At 40.6% G+C, this 21,307-nt stretch overlaps 1 protein-coding gene and 1 pseudogene across 6 annotated transcripts in view; both read right to left on the bottom strand.

The window, feature by feature from the left end:
* Positions 1-4,085: 4,085 nt before the first annotated feature.
* Positions 4,086-21,307, bottom strand: part of SAMD13 (sterile alpha motif domain containing 13) — a 39,613-nt gene continuing 22,391 nt past the window's right edge. For all 5 annotated transcript variants that reach the window (XM_034437105.3, XM_034437104.3, XM_034437106.3 and 2 more), the window contains one exon: positions 4,086-5,290. In XM_034437105.3, the coding sequence (XP_034292996.1) occupies positions 5,147-5,290 (144 nt within the window). In that variant the 3' untranslated portion in view covers positions 4,086-5,146. The remainder of the gene's footprint in view (positions 5,291-21,307) is intronic.
* On the bottom strand, positions 5,202-21,239 carry LOC148114639 (dnaJ homolog subfamily B member 6 pseudogene; annotated as a pseudogene). The gene is made up of 2 exons (XR_015733138.1): positions 20,249-21,239; positions 5,202-5,290 (listed from the first exon to the last, which is right to left on the bottom strand). The product of XR_015733138.1 is annotated as a dnaJ homolog subfamily B member 6 pseudogene (transcript).

Below are 21,307 nucleotides of genomic sequence, written 5' to 3'. Positions count from 1 at the left end.
CCTATGATATAACTTGGGCTGTTTGTATATATGAATATTATCACTTCAAAGTCATTGCGTAGTGTTATAGCTGATTAGAAATCTGAATCTTGGTTATCCAAATCACGGCCAATCTTCTAACCACTACTCCATTCTCTTCTTTTTAATTCCTTTCTCTCACGATTGCTGTTGGATCTAAGGTAATAGAACAGCATAGCTCTATTCATACAATCATAAAATGGTTAGTGAATTAAACCACTTCTATTTTCATGCAATTATCTTGAGTTACAAGCTAGTCAAATAAGTTTGTTCACACAATTCCTTAAGGACAAAATACAGCGGCCAAAGAAAAATGAATTGAGCTCAGCAGTGTCTACAAATGTAACCCATTTCTGCAATTTGTAACCGCCTTGAAAGAGTCGGTGGTGAGGCCCCTCCTCAGGAAGCTTGCTCTGGAACCGGCTGTTTTGGCTAACTATCGTCCGGTCTCCAACCTTCCCTTCTTGGCGAAGGTTGTTGAGAGTGTGGTGGCGCGACAGCTTCCTGGGTACCTGGATGAAGCTGTCTATCTGGATCCACTCCAGTCCGGCTTCAGGCCTGGGCACAGCACAGAAACGGCATTGGTCGCATTGGTGGATGATCTCTGGAGGGCTCGGGATAGGGGTTGTTCCTCTATCCTGGTCCTGTTAGATCTCTCAGCGGCTTTTGATACCATCGACCATGGTATCCTGCTGTGCTGGTTGGAGGGGTTGGGAGTGGGGGGCACCGTCTTGCGGTGATTCTCCTCCTATCTCTCCGACTGGTCTCAGTCAGTGTTGGCAGGGGGGCAGAGGTCGACCCCGAGGCGCCTTGTTTGTGGGGTGCCTCAGGGGTTGGTCCTCTCGCCCCTTCTGTTCAACATTTATGTGAAGCCGCTGGGTGAGATCATCTGTGGCTTTGGGGTGGAGTTCCATCAGTACGCTGATGACACTCAGCTGTACATCTCCACCCCAGGCCATCCCAACGATGCTCTTGAAGTGATGTCCCGGTGCCTGGAGGCCGTGCGGATCTGGATGGGGAGTAACAGGCTTCGTCTCAACCCTTCCAAGACCGAGTGGCTGTGGCTTCCGGCGTCCCGATATAGCCAGCTGGTGCCATCGCTATTGGGGGCGAGTTATTGGCCCCCACGGATAGGGCTCGCAACTTGGGCGTCCTCCTGGATGCACGGCTGTCTTTAGAAGAGCATATGATGGCCGTGGCCAGGGGGGGGGTTTATCAGGTCCGCCTGATTTGCCAGTTGCGTCCCTTTCTGGATCGGGACTCCTTACGCACAGTCACTCAGGTACTTGTCACTTCCCGCCTGGACTACTGCAATGCTCTCTACATAGGGCTCCCCTTGAGGAGCACCCGGAGGCTCCAACAGGTGCAGAATGCGGCCGCGCGGGGGATTATGGGAGCCAGGGGGCGCTCCCATGTGACACCTCTCCTGCGTGAGCTGCATTGGCTTCCAGTTGTCTTCCGGGTGCGCTTCAAGGTGTTGGTTACCACCTTTAAAGTCCTCCATGGCATAGGACCTGGGTATTTGCAGGACCGCCTTCTGCCGCCGATAGCCTCCCACCGACCAGTACTTGCCCACAGAGAGGGACTCCTCAGGGTGCCGTCAGCTAGGCAATGTCGGCTGGCAACCCCCAGAGGGAGGGCCTTCTCTGTGGCAGCTCCTGCCCTCTGGAACGATTTGCCCCCAGAGATACGAAGGATATCGGATCTCCGGGTCTTTTGCCGTGCCCTGAAAACTTTTCTTTTCCATCAAGCAGGGCTGGCGTGAACCACCCCCCCCTTTTTAGTCTTTTTAGTTTTTTAGTTTTAAATTGTCATGGGGTTTTAAATTGAACTGTTTTAAATTGGGCCAGTTATATAATTCTTTTAACAATTTTAAATTTTGTATCTGCATGTGTTTTAGCTCTGGCTGTTCACCGCCTTGAGTCCACTAGGAGAAGGGCAGTATACAAATTGAAATAAATAAATTTCCCCTCAAAACAGATTTGGAAAGAGATAGGAGCTGTGCCATTTGCTCATCCCATTTGGAATGCCCTTTCTGGGTCACTGGGAATCTTCTACCTCTTTTAAAGAAAAGTTTGGAGGAAATTCTATTTGATTTGAAATAACAAAAGTCAGATTTAGGGTTAAGAAAGACCTTGCCCCTCTCCTCTCCAGCTGCCACCTATGAAAAATAGGAGTGGGGTGTACAGACGTGCACAAAACTTTTTATATTCTCTCATTTGCTTAAACGCCAATTAATTTAATTTGCTTGCTGCTTGTATGTACACTGAGACCTTATGCACCGGAAACAAATTCCTTGTGTGTCTAATCACACTTGGCCAATAAAGAATTATATTCTATTTTGAAATGTTGAAACTAAATATGAATATGGTACACTATATCATTGTATTGTACATATAGTTCTCCTGTATGTACAAAATATCATGCAAAGACAAAATAAAGGCAAGATTCTCTTTAAAAAGTACATCAGCTAAACATCTTTATTTCCATGATTGTCACACAGATTTTCTTTCTACAGTCTGCTCATCTTCTTTTCCTTTCTTTTCAACTCTTCCTCTCACCCCCAATTCCCATGAATTTTTCTCTCTTTTCTTACAAGGAATTCTCCAGTGTATCCTTGTTGTGCTTCAATAGTGTGCAAGTGATCTGCTACCCCATGGCAAATCCAACTGGGCCTCCTAAGGCTGAAGATTTCTCACATATTCTTGTTTTGTGGCATTAGCACAGATATTTTTCACTCCTCACAGATGACAATGGAGCAAGCAGATTGCTCTCTGCTGCCAAAATTGCTTTCCTTAGCTATTAAATGGATATAAATTAGATTGAATTCAACAGAATTTAGACAGAGTTCAGTTAGCAGCTTTCCTTTGGTGTATCTTTATAACATGATGGAACTTGCAACATTCTTGTCCAGTGAGTCTTTAATTTTATTTAAAGCAGACTTTGTTGTGTCATCTCTAAGCTTTGGTGAGGAACTGCCTGACATGCTCAAATAACTTAGTCATTTTTTATCGTAAGCTGCTGAAATATTCCATTAAGTCAGCAGTTACAAGTAAAAATAAAAAGTAATTCAGGGCTAACATTGCGCTTAAGCAGTACATTCAATTAATGTGTAAGAATCATGTTTAACTTATAATTTCTTCTTGCATTTCTTATGATATCTCAAGCCTTTATCTTTGAAAAGTGGCACATAGAGCCAGAGGCTAAAATCTGCTGAGGTAAAGATAAAAGGATGAGATAATAACAATTGTTATCACAAATTGCTATTCACCAATACTGTAAGACAATTTCGCCATGAAAGAAATTTGCAGGGGTTAGGCAGGAAGTTTTTACATTTTCACATGGTGACATAATTCTAGATAATACATTTTTATTGATTTAGAAATGATCTCACATTTTATGCCTCTCTGGCTTATAGGGGGGGGGGGAATCAAAAGCCATCTAACACAAAATGCAATTAGGAATACATAGGTCTAAAATTTAGCAAAATGTGTGAACGTCACATGCTGTTGAGTATTCAAATGTCTACAACTTGCAAAGTTATATGGTCATGTCAGTAAGATAAATTGCTTACCCTTTGAACTGATTCTGTATATTATTAGTAGTATCTGGGTGTTCTAGACAAGCTCTGATATTTTCAGATAGCTCAAAAAGCTAAAAGGTAGCTTCAGGTAGCTCAAAAATACTGTTTCTCATAATAAATGTAACCACGATCAGAATAAAACTAAACGACTTTTGATGACTGGCAGGGAGCAGATTATTAATCTTCTTGGTAATGAAAAACCAAATAGGATGGAATAACTACAAAATGAAGTCAATGAAAGAGACAGGCCTGGAGATTGTATTTATAATTTCTGCCTTTTCTTAAAGTTGTTTTCTTTTCTAGATTTCCCAAAGTAAAAAATACTCCTAAGTGGAAATAAATAAATTCTTGCATGTATTCTTAAAAGAACAGAAGTCCTATCAGCTCAGCTGAGTCTATTATTAACATGAAAGACACTCAGTAGAAGACAAGATTCTTCACAAGAAAGTCAAAAAACAAACTGAATCAGAACATAGGTAATATCTTTGTTGATGCAAAATATCTGTAATTAAAATCAAGAACTGGTTGAAACAGTTTGAAACTACAGGTCTTCCCTTAGCAGGGTTTCACAGTTGTAAGATAGCATTCTTTAGTTTTTCAGAAATAGATATTTGGCTCATGAATCAAATTACATATCAATATAATTCTTTATCACACCACAAACTGTAGTATGTAAAAATATGCAGGGATTTACATTTTTTACACAACTGTAACAAAACTTTTAACATATAAATTATAAATTAGAACATGAATTTTGTTTCACAAAGCAGTACAAACATTCTCTAAAATTTCCTTCACAGAACACCCTTTCAAGTTCAACAAAAAACTTACAAAAAAAACCCTTTACACCCTCTGTATGTAGCTTTTGCCCTTCCCAAAAGGTTCAAAGACATAGGTTGCACAACTTTAAAACATTAGTCTATGAACAAACATTAGTAAGATAAAAATAGGTGCTCCCTCTGGAAAAAAAAAGTTATTTTGGCAAATTCAAAACTTGCTGCTAATGTTATGAAAGAATTGTGATTTTTACAGAACTTCTAGAAGTGTCTCTTGGTCATCTAACACTTTCCCGATTTCCTTTCCAAATTAGGAACAATTAATTTGAAATAAAAGGGATCTGTGCAAAGATATAACAGCGCTTTAGTGGGCCTTGTGCAACAACAGAGGTGGTCATCCTTCTGTTTTAAGCAATAGTTTAAAAAAATCAAGTGTATCCATTTTAAATACTTCTGTTTCCAGTTACCATTTTGTGACTCCACAGAGTTACTAAAAAGAAGCATACTGAACTGATCTTTTGCTTGAATAATGAGAAATTCTACACCCTACCAGTTCATTTATTAAACAGCATATTGCTAAAGTTATCCAATAGGATATGTATAAATATAAATATATATTTATTTCAGTGCCATTTGGTTTAATTTCATTATGCACACATACAGGTTTTGTGTTGTTATTTTGTTTTTAATAAAGTTCCAGTGCCAAAAACCAATGCTGCTTGTTTATTTTGAAGAGCAGGAAGAAAACACGGTCCAGTTTGAAAATCCACTATAGTGAACTGTTCTTCAGATGCTGTGTCTGTAGAGGCTTTACATGATATTCATAGATCTTCAGTGCAGGCCCCAATTTTAATGAAAGTCCAGTGAGTACATCGTTCCTTGTCATCAACAGTAAAGACTTCCCATCAATTTCCTAAAACAAAAATGAATAAAAGCTTAAAACAATCTAGAAATGGAGAATAGGTTCAACAGCCCTTTTATTGTTTGTTTTTAAAGGTACTTGGAACGTGGGACATTTTTTTAGGTTTATCAATAGTTCTTGTTTTAATGAAAAGGACTGTAATTATTGAATCTAAAGCTTCTGTGATGGCTAGGGAGAATTTGAGGCATTTAGTAACCATCCTGACTTCTTATCCTGAGAAATACTTAATCAGGTTCATTGGTCCAACTAGCAGCCACCGTGCAGGGTTTCAGGACAAACCCACATGAACACAATTGAGCCCAAAATTTCTGTTGCTAAGAAAGACAGTTGTTAAGTGAGTTTTGCCCAGAGGTGAAATGCTCCTGGTTCGGACCGGATCGCCCAATCCGGTAGCGATCGTGGTGGGTGGTTCAGAGAACCGGTAGCGATCGTGGCGCGAGGCTCTGCCCACCCGCCCAGTTGTTGTTACTTCCTGATTTTAACCAGGAAGTAATGTGTTTTGTACCCTCTGTGCATCCGCAGAAAGTTTTGCTTTTTTGCTTTTAAAAATAAAAAAAAAAGGCTCTGACAATCACAGCTGTGCCTCGTGGTTGTCAGCGCCTTTTTTTTAACCTTTTAAAAGCAATTTTTTTACAACCTATTTGGCCAAATAGGTTGTAAAAAAAAATGCTTTTAAAGGGTAAAAAAAAAGGCTCTGACAATCCCAGCTGTGATGCGCAATCATCACAGCCTTTTTTTATCTTTCAAAAGCATTTTTTTACAACCTATTCGGCCAAATAGGTTGTAAAAAAATGCTTTTAAAAATAAAAAAAAAGATCGCATGCCACAGCTGATCACCCCCCCCCGCGCGCGCTGTTCTACTTACCCCATGCCTCCTTTTGGCGTGCACTGTGCCCGCGCGCATCTTGCATTTGGCGCACGGCACATATGTGTAGCCAGCGAACCGGTAGTAAACCGGTTCAGATTTCACTACTGGTTTTGCCCCATTTTATGACCTTTCTTGCCACAGTTGTTAACTGAAAACACTGCAGTTGTTAAATTAGTAATGTGGTTGTTAAGTGAATCTGGCATTCCCACTGACTTTGCTTGTATTAAGAACACAAAAAGGTGATCTTATGACCTTGGGACACTACAACCATCATAAATATGAACCAGTTGCCAAGCATCTGAATTTTGATCACATGATGATGGGGATGCTGCAATGATCATAAGCGTAAAAACCGGTTATCTGAAAAATTTCTTATAAGGAAGACAGACAGCTAAGGGAACTTAGAAAGGCTTAAAGTAAAGAAAGGCTGTTGACACTCAGAGGAAAATAAAAGAAAACTGATGTAAATAAAAGAAAAAGAAGAACAATGGTATACTTTCTAACAATTTTATAATTAAGTGCTCAGTTGGAATATTGTTAGTATTTCTTTTTAAAGAGAAACATTTTATATCTTACATCTTCATACAATGATTTTCTTAAAATTGTTCACCTACCCGCGAGTTAATGAAAGAATAAAATGTCCACCAACTCAAAATACTATGACAGCAGGAAAAGAAACAGCTAAGAGATGTGATAAGAATTCTTATCATTTTGGTCCCATATTTGGTAGTAAAATATTGTATGATATTTACTCACCTATAAACTTCTGTCCAAACACACTGAGTTCCCCTATAATGCCCAAATTATGCATAAAAGACAAATCCTAGCATAAATAAAGTTTGATTACAATTTGTTGTTTCCCAAGGGAAAAAAGTCCTAACTGACCTTTAAAAATGTACAATACTACTGGTTTCTTTGTTTTAATTTAAGAAAAAACATTTTAAAAAATTCTTAAAAAACAAATAAAGTCTTGTCAGTCCTCCTGGGTAAACTAGACATGGAACCAGATGAGCTAAATCTACTTTATTAGAAGGCTACATTAATTTGTAATTCTGAAAGTACAAACTTCCTGCCTGCTACTTTTAACTCCTAGATCCATTAGGGCAGGTTCTTTCTTCGACTGTTAACTGATTGCAGTCCTCTTTTGTCTAATGATTTCCTAAGCAGCATCTCTTCTCCTTTTTCCTCAAGGTTAGTCATGTATTCCATTACAAATCCTTACCAGACTTCCAGCAATGTGGGCTCTCAGCAGAGATTCCGGCTTCTTTCAGCACTTACCCGTGTTGGACCAGATCTTATTTTCTTTTGGGTCCCAAAATAAGCACTAGGGCTTATTTTCAGAGGGTGTCTTAATTTTTTTCCCCATGTACAGGAGGATCACTTCTGCTTGCTCATGGTGGGACAGGATGTGTGGTGTGCCAGTGCCATTGCCATGAGGTAGGGAAATGGAGCTGCCCCATGTGCCCTGTATTGCCTTACCTCAGGGCCTCTGCAGCCAGGCCACCAATGCCCTGACACCTGCCTCGCCTCATGGCCACGGCACCAGCAGCCTCGTCCAGCAGGCTCCCACAATGCATTGGTACCACAGCTACGATGTGAGGCAGTGAAGTTGCCCCGTTCACCCCGTCACCTTCCTCGCTTCACGTCACCATCACACAACTCAGCCTCCTGCTCTGTTGTGGCCATGATCAAGCAGAAGAAGTGCGCCAGTGGCCACTTGGGCTCCTTCTGCACGTATGTTCTGACTTGGCTCCCAAACAGGACAAACCCTCTTTAGTTAATTAAACGTTCCCTTTATTAGGAATGCCAGTAGCCCTGGCAAAAAGTCTTTCTGTCAGGGTTCCAAGTAACACCCCCAACCAAGTAAGACTCTGAGGCAAGTTGACACTCTTTCTCTCACACACAGGTTAACATGTCTTTCAGTGCCTGTGGAAAGCAGAGCTCGCTCCCTTTCCCCCTGAAATGGCCCCACACACCAGGAGTCTCTCTCTCTGTGTGTGCTCACACAAGAAGTCCTGGAAGGTGCGCTCGCTTTTTTCCAGCAGCAGACACACACACTCAGAAGGCATGCCCGACTCTCAGCGCCACCAATTCAAAGGAAAGAGTTTGATAAGTCCCAGACAGGATTCAGAAGTCAGTGGCTGACCAAGAAAAATGAATAGTTGTCTGCCACACCTATTCATCTCTGCCACCTGCCTTTATCCCCAGAGCCAGGATGGGGCTTAGCTTGTAGTAGTGGCTCTTCCTTCCCAAGGATTGGCTTATAGATTCCCACTGCTCTCCTCTCCTCTGCCTTCTGTGCATCCGCACATCAGGCGCTGGACTCAGCTGTTCCTCCTCTTCCTCATCAGCCACCTCTAGACCTGGGGGCTGTGGCCTCTCCATCTGAGGGCTAATGGATGGCCCAGGCTCTACATCGGTCTCTATCTCTGACAGCTCCTTTCCCTCTTCCCGCTTGGAGCTCTCAGATTGCCTTGACACTGGTCCTGACTCCCACGCCTCCTCCTCATCTGATTCAGCTCCTGGAGGGGCCAGCAGCTGACGGGCCACAACAACATGGTTGCTGGTGCTGCCTCTGCAAGGCAGGTGTCAGGGCATAGATGGTCAGACTGCAGGGGCCCTGAGGTAAGTCGGTGTGGAGTGCATGGGGCAGCTCCACCACCCCACCTTGCCTCATGGCCACCGCACCACGAGCAACCAGACGGAATAGGGAGGCTGCCAGCTGAACGGGTTCAGTAGCACTTATTTTGGGGGTAGGGCTTATATTAGACACACATGTAAAAAACCATGTTAGGTCTTATTTTCAGGATAGGTCTTATTTTCAGGGAAATGGGGTATTTGGGATGAATGACTATGAACCTCTGCAAATCTGCAGTCACACGATCATTTCAGAAAGTTCAAAAGAGCAAGAGCAAGCAGTCTATGGAGAAAATATGACATAATTCTAAAGTGTAGCATTTTTCCTATTAATTGAATATAATGAAATAGAGCCCTATTATATGTGTTGCATACACGTAATCTCATTTAGTGTCTGCAATTGGGGCTGTCTGAACAGTAATTAAATGAAAAAAATCACATGACCATGACTGTGCTTATAATTTTATTTCAGCTTTCCTTTACGTCACAGTATTGGAAAGTTACAACTCCAAAGAACTGAGGGAATCCAAATAGTGAGGAGGGTTTCTGGAACCTGTCTCATGCAAAACCTGGGTAAAAGGGCAACTTTTAAAACCCTTTTCCCCCATTGTCCACTTTTTGGAATGCTTACTCTGGTGTTGGGATAATTAGCAGTAAGAGAATTAATGTTTGTACTTAGATTCATTGGAGAGGAAGGGATTAAAAAAGACTAAGCTGGTATAATTAGGCGTGTCAAATTTTTCAGCTTTCCAAACATTAGGGGTGCTCAAAAGTTGTGATATGCCTTGGGGATTGTAAAGAAATTTTGGTTACTTTAATATAATTCAGACATGCTTGGTAAATAACTACATAATTATCATAACTTTTCACACCAGCAATTCCCAAGCAAACAATTCAGACCAGCAATTCCCCAGTACCATCAAAGAAGAACATTATTCTGTGTGCAGTGAGCTAGGTAGAAGATATCTTTATCATTTCACTCCAGAGAAAGGCTCAAAAACAGGAAAACCTGCTCAAGTGAATGCAGATAATCTTGCATATTTCATGAAGAAGAAAGGCACTTACAAATGTTAATACTGGCTGTGAAGGTGGTGCCATGCACTGGGTAGCGGTCAAGCCAGAGCATGCACTCTGTTGAAGCTGATTGACTGGTCTGAAGGTGTATATGAAACACCTTTGACATGAAAACTGACTACAGCAGAAATAAAGAAGTTTATTGACGAACCAATGCAAGTACCACAGTGGCCCTGTCATGCCCAATCAGTAGAGAGATGTGTGAAACAGGTCATAGAGGCAGCAAGCAGAGTATATACACATGAAAAACGTGAAGGTTATATCAGAGGCCAAGAAGTAAGTCGGCAACTGGTCGAAGAACGAATCAAAACAAGACTTGAAACTCACAAACATTTTTGTAACTCAGATAATTGCTTTCTGATGTTAGTTTATGATTGCATGGCTTATTTTTTGCTTAGCTACTGTAGATAAGATTAATGCAGAAAAAAACTTTAATTTTTGTAGCACAAGATATAATTTTGAGAACATAAAGTTAACAGTATTTGTGGGGCATATGATCAGACAAGGATTTACCATACCAAGCTAAACGTTGTGCCATTGCAAAAAATACAGATTTGAATTATTGGTATAAAAGCACCTACAGTATTTTTAGAACCCCATCACCTCACTGAAAAATATCTGCAAAAATTAATTTTCACCCCTTTAAATGACACACCCTACCAATGGTACATAATGGGCAATACACACAGAAAGGAATGCGCTAACAACGACTGTTTGCCCAACATGCTTGCCATGAGCTACTTAGGAGTTGAAAGAAAGCCTTTAGTGTGAAACTAATTAAGGTCTTGTTCATTTTAGGCAGCAGCTGTAAGCCGACAGGAAGATTCTAATCAAAGTAATTAAAGTGACAAAGCTGAGCTTTTTAATTTGTGGTTTGCACTTTTTAGGGACATTCTGTGCTGCGGAGAAAAGCTGCTCAGGAACAGATAGGTTATTCAAGCAATCTCTTCATTCTGTGGGTGTCAGGCCTCAAGAATGATATGTGGAGTTACCTCTACGTAGTTTCTTTATTCTTCTTCACTATAGACATAATCTTGCCAAACCAAAGTAACTATCTGAATAACTATATACTCTGGGAACTGTTAGGGAGGAGCCATTTTAACCCTCTTCCTGTTGACCAAATTTTCCAAAAGCTCCACTGTCTCTTTGTCCTTTGGGAAGCAGCTCCCCCCTCTCCTGGGAATCCAGATCACATTCCACTACATTGGGGTAGGAGAGGGTCAGGAAAAAAAAGGTCAGGCACAAAATGTGTACTTATTGACCGTAATTGCAAACACATGACACAGAGAGCGATCTTGCAAAGGATGTAATTGCGGACATTGTTTGCAAAGTTATCACATTGTTAAACAAGGATTATCTGCATTCAGAAATCAAGTATGGGCCTGTACTGTTCCTAAATTAAAGATATGCCATCCAGTTTGTATTGACTCTTAGCAACCATAAAGATAAACAGGATAATCTGTTCCAACATGGCCTTTTCAGACTCCCAATGTGAGTCACTAATTGAATTCATCTATTTGGCTGCTGGTGGTTGCCTTCTCTTCCCTTCTACCTCTCCCAGCATTAGGATAACTGTGCCTTCACACAAAGTGCCAAGCTCTAGTACCAGTGTCTTGAATTAGAACTCTGGATTGATTTGCTCTTCGATTCATGATTTTGGCTGCCCACAATATTCTCAGCAGAAGATTAATCAATTTCACATAGTCTACTTTTGTTTGCCTTCTAATCCCTTTCCCGCCCTTTGGAATGCTCCCTACAATGCTGGGATAATTAACTAGAAACAAATTAATGTATTTACTTTCATTGAATTACAGGAAGGAAAGAATTAGAAGAGAGTAAACAGGCACAGAATGGGGAATACACCAGGCTGTTTATGTAGCATGCTCAGGGCTGCCCACTGTGTGCCTGTCTACTCTCTTGACTTATTCTCCAATTTCTCTACTCTGCAGGGTTAGCAAAAGGGGGGAATGGCAGGTCAGGCACAGGACAATGTATACTGACTGGCAATCACATGATTAAGGAATGCTGCAAATGTTGTAAATGCAGGTATTAGTTATAAAGTTATTTTTTCAGCATTGTCATAACTTCAAATAGTCACTGAACAAAGCAGTCAGTAAGCAAGGACTACCTCTACAATAATTCTTTGTTGTTTTGTAGTGATTGTCTGTATTTCTGCAGCCAAATATGACAATCCTAATTCATGGTAATTCCATATTACAGTCATCCTCAATGCAATGCCTTGAGAAATTTTGGATCTAGAACTCCTAAAATTTTCACTCACGTATGTGGTTAGCAATTCCAAACATCTGGAAATGATCAGATTTCAAAGGACTTCTGCAGTTTATCAGATTCAACAGGCATAGGTCTTAGCAAGAATCATAAAGTCTGACTAATAAAGCTAAGCTATGAAATTGGGTGTGTCAAAGATTAATCACTGGCCAATTTCTGTCCTGAAATTCCATTTAGCTAATATTTATTGTAAACAATTAGGAAAAAGTAACACCAAAACATTTTAACCAAATCTTAAACTTTTCGCTATAAAGCGACCAAAATGTTATCGATAGATTTGTGGAATATTTCCAATTAACTGTATTGGCAGCATGTGCTAGGTTATGACAAAATCATGTACATGAAAGGTAATATTGACAAACTAGACCAGTGATGGCTAACCTTTTTGCCATCACATGCCAGGAGGGGTGTCGGGGGGGTGGGGGTGTCGTGCGCACGTGTTCCCACACTCATAATTCTATGCGCCCCACCCCCGTGACTGCCCCCCGCTTTTCCCGCTCCTGACATGTGATGGCCCGTTAGGCCCGTTTTTCTTTCTCAGCTGGCTCCAAAGCCTTTCTAGGAGTCTGGGGAGGGCGAAAATGGCTTTCCCCACCCCCCCAGAGGCTCCTCTGGAGGCCAAAAATGGCCTGCTTGCCACCGGAAGTTTCCTGCCTCCGGAAGGCCTCGGGGGAGGGGGAGTGGGGAAGGCCGTTTTCGCCCTCCCCAGACTCCTAGAAAGGCTCTGGAGCCAGGTGAGAGAGAAAAAAGGGCCTTCCGCACACGCATACACACACACACAAGGCCTTCCAGATGCAGGAAACAGCCTGTTTCCCTACTTCTGGTGGGCTCAGAATGCCCGAAATTCAGTTGGCCAGCACGCACATGCACGTCGGAGCTGAGCTCGCGTGCCCACTGATATGGCTATGCGTGCCACAGGTGCCATAGGTTTGCCATCACGGAACTAGACCCACACTTATTTATTTATTTATTTACCTACTTACTTATTACATTTAAGTGGTCATCCATCTCACAAGAAGCGACTCTGGGCAGTGTAAAACAGTCAATAAAATAATATGTATAAATGTAACATGTCAGTTAAGAGACCTGCCTACTATAAGCTCGGATCTTTCAGACTGCTGAACAAATAGAAAGTCATAAACAAGTAAACTAATTATGTAACTATATAAAGAGAAATTGAAAACCCATATATTTATTTGTAATGAGTTTAGGTTAGGGCTCTTAAAACTCCTGCAAGAAGTGCTCCAACAAAGATAAACATTTTCAAACAAATGTCACTAAAAATGCCACATTACAATACTAAACACTCCAGTATAATAGTGAAGGGACATAGTAATAATAGAATAGTTAGAATTAGTGGGACATAATAGTAGAGTCAGTAGAATTGGTTTGACTTGCTGTTTTGCTTCTGTAAGAATTGCTTTGCTAAGAACTAGAATTGCCTCTGCCATTTGCTTCTACCAGTGATCTCACCTCTGTGTTATCTTGTTTTTCTGTACCACTCTGCGCCTGGTGGCTATCTCAAGAAGCAGGGTTGCTAGGTGCTCAGATCCCCTGCTCCTTTTCCTTGCTGCACAGCCAATGCAGGGCTACAAGGAGGGCATGGGCCAGGGGGCCAGAACTGGGTACTAAGGTGATGTCTCTGAGGGTATAAAAAGACGCCATACCTTCCCCAAGGGGTGGCTATTCCTCACATACATTGTATCTGTATGTTCTGGATATAGTCCCACCCATATTTTGTTTTTGGCCATAAATAAAATCTGTTTCTTTTTGCAAGCCTGGTCTTGAGTCTCTCTCTTTGGCATTCTAGTGACTCAAGTACATTTTGGGACCTTACAATAGTAAAGGTTCCAGTGATTTTAAGCATTTGAATATTTAAGCAAGAGCATATATTTACAATGTGTTTTTATAACAAGTTCATACAATAAACTAAATTTAACAAAATGATTAAAGGTTTTGCAGATATAGGCAATAAGCTAAATATGGAAGATATGCATGAACATTTTGCCCACATATGCAAGTTATCTGATACTTCCTTCCCCCCCACCTGTTTTTTTACTTCCTTCATGGCACAAGCAATAGGAAGCTCCTAATTAACCAATTTCCTGTTTTTTTCTAAATTGGGGAACTATACCTAGAGTTTCAGAGAACTCTAGGATATTAAACCAGTTTGAAACTTGTTTAAAATGCCAAGTTGTTCCAAAGCTGGTAAGATATTTCCTGGTGAATGAAACAGGAAACAATATTTAATTGTTATCTGGAGGCCTTCTTGTGTGTTTTATATTATAAAGGGTGAAACAAAACAATACATGTAGTAAAAGGGATAATTTAGACATACTGAGTATGTCACAATATACACAAATACAGATGCCATAATTGGGACAATAAAAATTGTTCATGTCATTTAAGGAAAAACATTGAGGAACAGATCTTACTTAGGATAAGTTATATCCAAACTCTGATACAGTGTCATGATCATGGAAGTAATAGTCTGTTCTATTCTGCACTGATCAGACCACATCTGGAATACTGTGTCCAGTTCTGATCATAATACAAAAAGGAGGCTGAGCAACTAGAAAGAGTGCAGAGAAAAGCAACAAAGTTTGTAAGGGGTCTGGAGGCTAAATCTTATGAAGAGCGGTGAAAGGAACTTGGTCTGTTTAGTTTAAAAAGAAGGCTAAGGCTAAGTTTTCTAATATATGAAGGGATGTCACAGGGAAGAGGGAGTAGATTTACTCTCCCTAACACTTGAGGGCAGAACAAGAACCAGTGGGTGGAATCTTTATAGTGAGAGATCCAAACCTGAACTAAGGAGTAATTTCCTGACCGTGAGAACTATTAGACAAAGGAACAGCTGGCCTGCTGAATTTATAGATACCCCAACACTGAAAGATTTCAAGAAAAGATCAGGCAGCTATTGGTCCAGAAAGGTATAGAACTCCCGCCCAGTGCAGGAGCTTGGACTGGAATCTTCCAAGGTCCCTTCCTGCCCTATGATTCCATGATATACTTCATCTAGTAGATGACATCTACCATTTTCTATGTGCTAAAAGATTAGGAAAAGATTCTTATAAGTTCTTCTTACATCAATCATTCTAATGAAATAGAATTCATTACTCACGAAGTTGGAAGGTAATGTCCCTGGTTCCTACATCTGATATCATTTACACCAACTCATTTCGTTCATATAACAAACAATAACCCTTTTAGGTGCATGCTTGCATGCTACATATGCAATAGTCTTGGTTGTTAGAATTGAGCAACAGAATGAGCAGATGCCTATCCATGGGTTACATGCAGTAGAAAAGTAGAGTGTGTTATGTGGACTAATCCAGTGGCCTCCAACCTTTTGGGCACCAGGGACCAGTTCCATGGAGAAAGGTTTTTCAGAGGACCAGAGGGGGCATAACCCTAAACCTGCATTGCGCGGATGGAGCTTCGTTTGTTTCCATGGCCCAGTTGCTGGCATGCCATGGACTGCCATGGACTCCTGGTCCATGGACCGGGAGTTAGGACCCCTGGACTAATCTGCATTTAGTTGCTAGGGTGATATCCTTGCTTACCATTTAATGCTCGTCATTGCTGGGTGACTCAATGTGATTCAATACTTTGTTTCTGGACCACATTCACTATTTGATCAATCTCCTATGTCAGGAAAGGGAATTCTTACATACATTTAATCTTTTCACCATCAATTGTTATTTTGACATGTCCATTCCTCAGTGGTCATGAGCTTGGTTTTTTTGATGTTCAGAAGGCGGCCAAATTTCTTGCTTTCCTTTTTAATCCTTTTTATCAGATGTTTTAGGCCTTATTTGTTTTTCTATTTGGTTTGAGAGGAGAGTTGTTTTTTTCAGCTTATTGTTGATGTTCCTCCAGTCATCAACAATATTTCTGCATACGGGCTGAATAAAATGGATGGAAGAATGCAACCGAGCCACACTTTTTTTTATCTTGAACTAACTAATGTCTCCATATGATGTTCACACAATAGCTTCCTGATTTATGTATAGTGACTGCACCAACCTAACCAGATATGTTGGCACACCCAGGTCTTCAAGGGACTTTCACAGCTTGTCTTGATTAACCTAATGAAAGGCTTTCTTGTATTCAATAAAGCAAATGTAGATGTTCTTTTGATATTGAGATTTTTAATGATAGATTTGCAATATAATCACAAGTGTCTATGACCCCTGCTAAAACCAGTTTGGTCATCTGATAATCCCCTTTCAATGGCTAGTGTCAGACATTGTTGTATGATCTTAAGTAGAATTTAAGTAGAATTGGAGCAACTTTTGGAGTTGCCCTTTCTGGCCATGGAATGAACACTTATCCTTTCTAATTCTGTAGTCATGTGTTCATTTTCTATATTTTTTTGACCCACAGCTGTGATGGTTGAGAGTGGTACAGGCCTCAGTAATTCTGTGGAAATGGTATCAACGCTGGGACCTTAGTGTTTGGCAGCTGGCTCATTGCCCACAGAACTTCTTCCTGAAGAATCACTGGTTCTATTTCCCTTTCCTTATCATCCTGAGGATGCCGGGCCTCTTTGTTACTGGAATTCAGCTTTTCTGTATGTTCTCACCATCTATTCTTGGCACCTTGTTGGTCAGACAGTTCTTTCCTTTACTTGCTTTTGATGTGCTTTTATGATCAGTAAATGGTATTTGCATCTTTTTGATTTGTACACGTGGAATTCTGGTATAGCTCTTCATGCAGTCCTTTCTTACATGTTCCTTAGTTTGCTTATGAAACATCTACAAGAAAACCATCAGGCTCAGAGAGCCTCAAAGACCTTATATCTCTTCTTACTGTTTGCAATGCTAGTCCCAGTAAACTTTGTTGTTTTACCTTGCTGCTCTTTGGAAATTCGTATTCAATCTCCTTGCTTGCTCCCATTGGCCTGCTCTTTGGTTGCTTTTCTTTGCTCAGCTATTCTGAAGGTTTCATCTGACAGCCACTTGCGCTTTTTCTCTAGCTTCTTGTATGGTATGTGTTCAAACTGTTGCTTCAATGATGGTCAATTGAATTTCTTGTCACGGTTCATCTGGCATCTTCTCAGAAGTTGTCCAGCAGTTCAAACTTATTTTTTACTTCAGTTGCATAGGGATTTTGGAGATGTCTAAATGTTTTGCTAGTATGGTCTTTTTGATATTGCATAATTTCACTCTGATCTTAGCCACCAACAATTCATGATCTAAACTGCAACTGGCACCCAGATATAACTTGACAGCCAGGACTGAACTGGACCATTGATGTATGAATAGAATAGAGTTGATCTGATTATGGTGCAGTTTATTTGGTATTGTTCAAGCGTATAAGCAACACCTGTGCTGATTGAACCAAGCTCCCAACTTTTGCACTGAAAGCATCCAGTGTGTAAACAATGTCTTTTTGGGGCACTTGTTTTAGCACTTTTCTTGGCTGACATACAAGCTCTGTTTCAAGCTCCATTGCACCAGTTGCTGGGGCATAACTTGGACAATTGTGATGTTGAATGGCATAGATTCGGATAGTCATAATATGATAATTAATCATCAAGAAACTTTCCATTGCTTAGGCAAATTCCATTCCATTTATAACTTATATATAATGATTTTCTCAGAATGGAAATATCTGTTGTCTATCCTGTGCCACTCATTGATGCCAACCTGGTCAGCTCCCACTGGATAACGAATTTACCTTGGACATTCCACATTGCTATCCAATGTATATAACTTTGTTTAATTCAAATATTTTTCACTATAAAGTGTATTTATTAAATTTTATACACAGGGCTTATAAACCAGCCCTTTCTGCTAACTCTGAGTGGCATACAATTCCCTAATACACATTGGGGATTAAAACTGACTAGTTTGAAAAATAGTAATTAGAAATATTTCTTTCTATTATTGTTAATGTTTTTATTGTGAATGAATATTGTGAATAAAAACATCAACAATAATAATAAAAAAAAACCAATCTCAAAACTGAGAGGCTATTACAATACACCAGTTACTCTGGCTTGGTAGAAAGTTTTCTCAGTTTCCTAAATACTAGAAGGAAGGCTTGATCCACATCGGGAGGAGTGGTATTCCAGAGCAAAATGGCAACCGAAAAGGCATGGTTAGTGTGGTCCCAGGAGGTGACAGTCTGTTTCTGAGGAGACATAGTGGCTTTGACCTACTGGATCTTATCATGTGAGCAGAAGTTATTGGCAGAAGGAGGTCTGAGTTTGAGCTATAGTCTCAAGAAGGGCTATAGGTCCTGAAGCACCCCCAAATTGCAGGCCAACTGCATCCAAGGGTATAAATCTTATTCAGAGTTAACAATGGAATTTCACTGAAATTAGCAGTCCTTCAAACTCACAGCCACTCTACTCTGTATGTTCGGACTGAGTTCCATCATGTTCCTCCAGCCACCATCCTCTCCAATTTAAAACCAATAGCTCACCACCTAACCATTCTGCTGATCACTAGGTCAATAGAGGGACCTCCTTTCTACAGGTAGTCCACAGCTAACATGGTAATTGGGATCAGGAACTCTTGTCACTAAATGGTCATAGTGGAATGTCACGTGACTTTGCTGACTTACAATGGCAGTTCTGGCAGTTTTTGTTGCAGTTGTTAAATGAATCCTGTGTGGCCCTTAAGCATGACATCGTACCACACACAAATTGCCACCTGCAACCTTTTGCCAGCTTCTCCACTGACTTTACTTGTCAGAGGTCCAGCAGTGAATGTCACAAATGGTGACAATGTGATGCAGCCAGTGCTGAAATTGTGCAATCATGTGACTGCAGGGATGCTGCAATGGCCACAATTTTGAGGACTGATTGTAAGTCTTCTTGTTCAACACCATTGTAACTCCAACTAATCACTGACTAGTTCTTGTTAACCAAGAACTACCTGATTTATCTATTCTCCTGTCTGTCCCCACTTTCACCAAGGTCCAAATGGGAAGAGTTCAATTCACTCCCTCTATAGCTTTATACCCTTCCCTCTTCCAATTTTTTTTAGTCTTCTTTTCTTGTCATATCTGTACATTATCTAGCCTTCCAAACACAGCATAATTTCTCTAGTAAAGTAATCCTCATCATGCAGTGCTTGGAGAAAACCACAATTAGCTGTTTTCCAGGCACAGATTAGTATTCTGGGAAGCAGGAACGTGAGTCTCTCTAACCCTGGGCTCTTGTCAGCAATTTTAAAAATGATATATGCTCTGGCAGATACAGTCAGCCACAGCTATATTGGGGCTTACTCAACAAAGGCCTGACTCTCAATGTTTGCTGTTGATGATCTTATTTTAGGCCCAATCTGGCACAGAATGGTTAAAATCAATCCAGTCCAATTCCTCTACAGTTTTTCCCAACCCTTGGAAAATATAATCTGCTCTGTCTAAAACACCCACCACCAGCAGCTACAAGGCTCAGACAGGCTGCCTCTAATATTGTTTGGACAGTGCTAAGGCAAATCCAGCTCATCTCTACTTTTTCTTTTTGTCTGATCTAAATTCTTGTATGCTGTCTCACTACCTCCAAGGAGCCTTGACACCAACACAGCCAGGACAAGGTTGGCATTTCAGGCAAAGTTGACCTTTTCTCCATCTTCTGAACAAGTTCCACTCTCTCCTCAATCTCAGCTTCTTAATCTTAAACCACTTTATGGTACCGTTGCAACATCATTTCTGACTACTCAACCACTTTGATTAATGTTCACACTTTATAATAAATTATTTTTTCTTTTTCTTTTTATGTTTTTTAGATTTTTTGTTTTTATGTTTTCTAACTGGTAGAATTTTAATTTTATTTCTGTTTTTTTTTTTCCTTTCTAAATTTTCTGTACCCCATCCATCCTTATGCTGGGCCAAAATAAAGGTAGATCGAGTGATCAATCATGATGTTTCATATAGTCCACATAATTTAAAAGTCACCAAGTTTGGAAAAGACTGTTCTAAAAGGTAACTGGCATAATTCCCAAATGTTAGTGTATGGCACAATAAGCGAGCGCCCCAGATCCTGGGAAGAAATGTATGTCAATCTGCCCACATGCAAAATAGAGCATATGTTTTAAAATAATTTCCAGCACAGCAGCTGTCCTTACCTGGAATAGCCTGAAAACACTTCAGTGACAGATGGGTTCTTCGTCTTTTTCAACACGTTCTTTGCCATTTACTATCGTTCTCTTTGTGATGATTTTCTTGCCACCCACAATTTTGCTGGTTGTGATGATGGAACGGAATTTGCCAGTTTTGCCCCTGTTTAGAGATGTGATGGAGGAGCGGGAGCAGCTCCCTGGGATGTTAGAACCAAAGGATGTGAAACCAGTTCCTACAATGGGGGAGACACCCGTGATAGAAACCGAAAAGCTCCTGTCAGTTTTGCTTCTACATCTGCGGGGATTTAGCCGAAGCCCAGAAAAGTCTTCAAACAGATTGTCAAAGATATCTTGAGAAAAGGAATCCATACCCATCTGTATGTTCAGCTCTGGTCCGAAGAAGCTGAATTCAGGGTCCGCCTGCCTTGTCCTACGCCCTTTGTCCCCATGGCCACTCCTCTGCACATTTCCAACTCTACCTTGTCCTCCTGCAGGTTTTTTTTCATTTAACTTCTTTTTGCTGGATTGATCGTAGGCATCTCGTTTTTTAGTATCAGATAAGACTTCATACGCTTTAGAGATTTCTACAAATTTCTTTTCAGCTGCTTCTTGGTTTCCTGGATTCTTATCAGGATGTACTTTTAAGGCCAACTGTCGGTAGGCCTTTTTAATATCATCTGCAGATGCACTTCTTGATACTCCCAAAACCTCATAATAATTTACCATCTTCTTCAAATGTTGATCACAACAGGCTGGTCTGAGACAAGTAACTGAACAAAGTCTAGAGGCCTTTTTGGAGCTCTGTCAGTCTCACAGTTGAAGTGTAAAATACATTTGAAAGCAAACAAAAGAAACATACACTCAGAAACCCCTGAGCCATAATACTGTTAAATATGTATCATGTCAGGGCTTTTGGTAATCTTAACTGGGATAATAACCAATCAGCTCAAGAGAAGGAAACTGTTGATTTCAAAATTATTCAAACTGTTCCCTGTAAAAGATTGTGACATCATCACTAGATAAGCTAAATAACGGTTAGATTTTGTTCATTTGCATACTGCAGCC

Source organism: Pantherophis guttatus, chromosome 3 (genome assembly GCF_059756535.1).
Source record: "Pantherophis guttatus breed Tessera chromosome 3, ASM5975653v1, whole genome shotgun sequence".
NCBI classification, from domain to species: domain Eukaryota; kingdom Metazoa; phylum Chordata; class Lepidosauria; order Squamata; family Colubridae; genus Pantherophis; species Pantherophis guttatus.
This window is presented reverse-complemented; position numbering and strand designations above follow the sequence as displayed.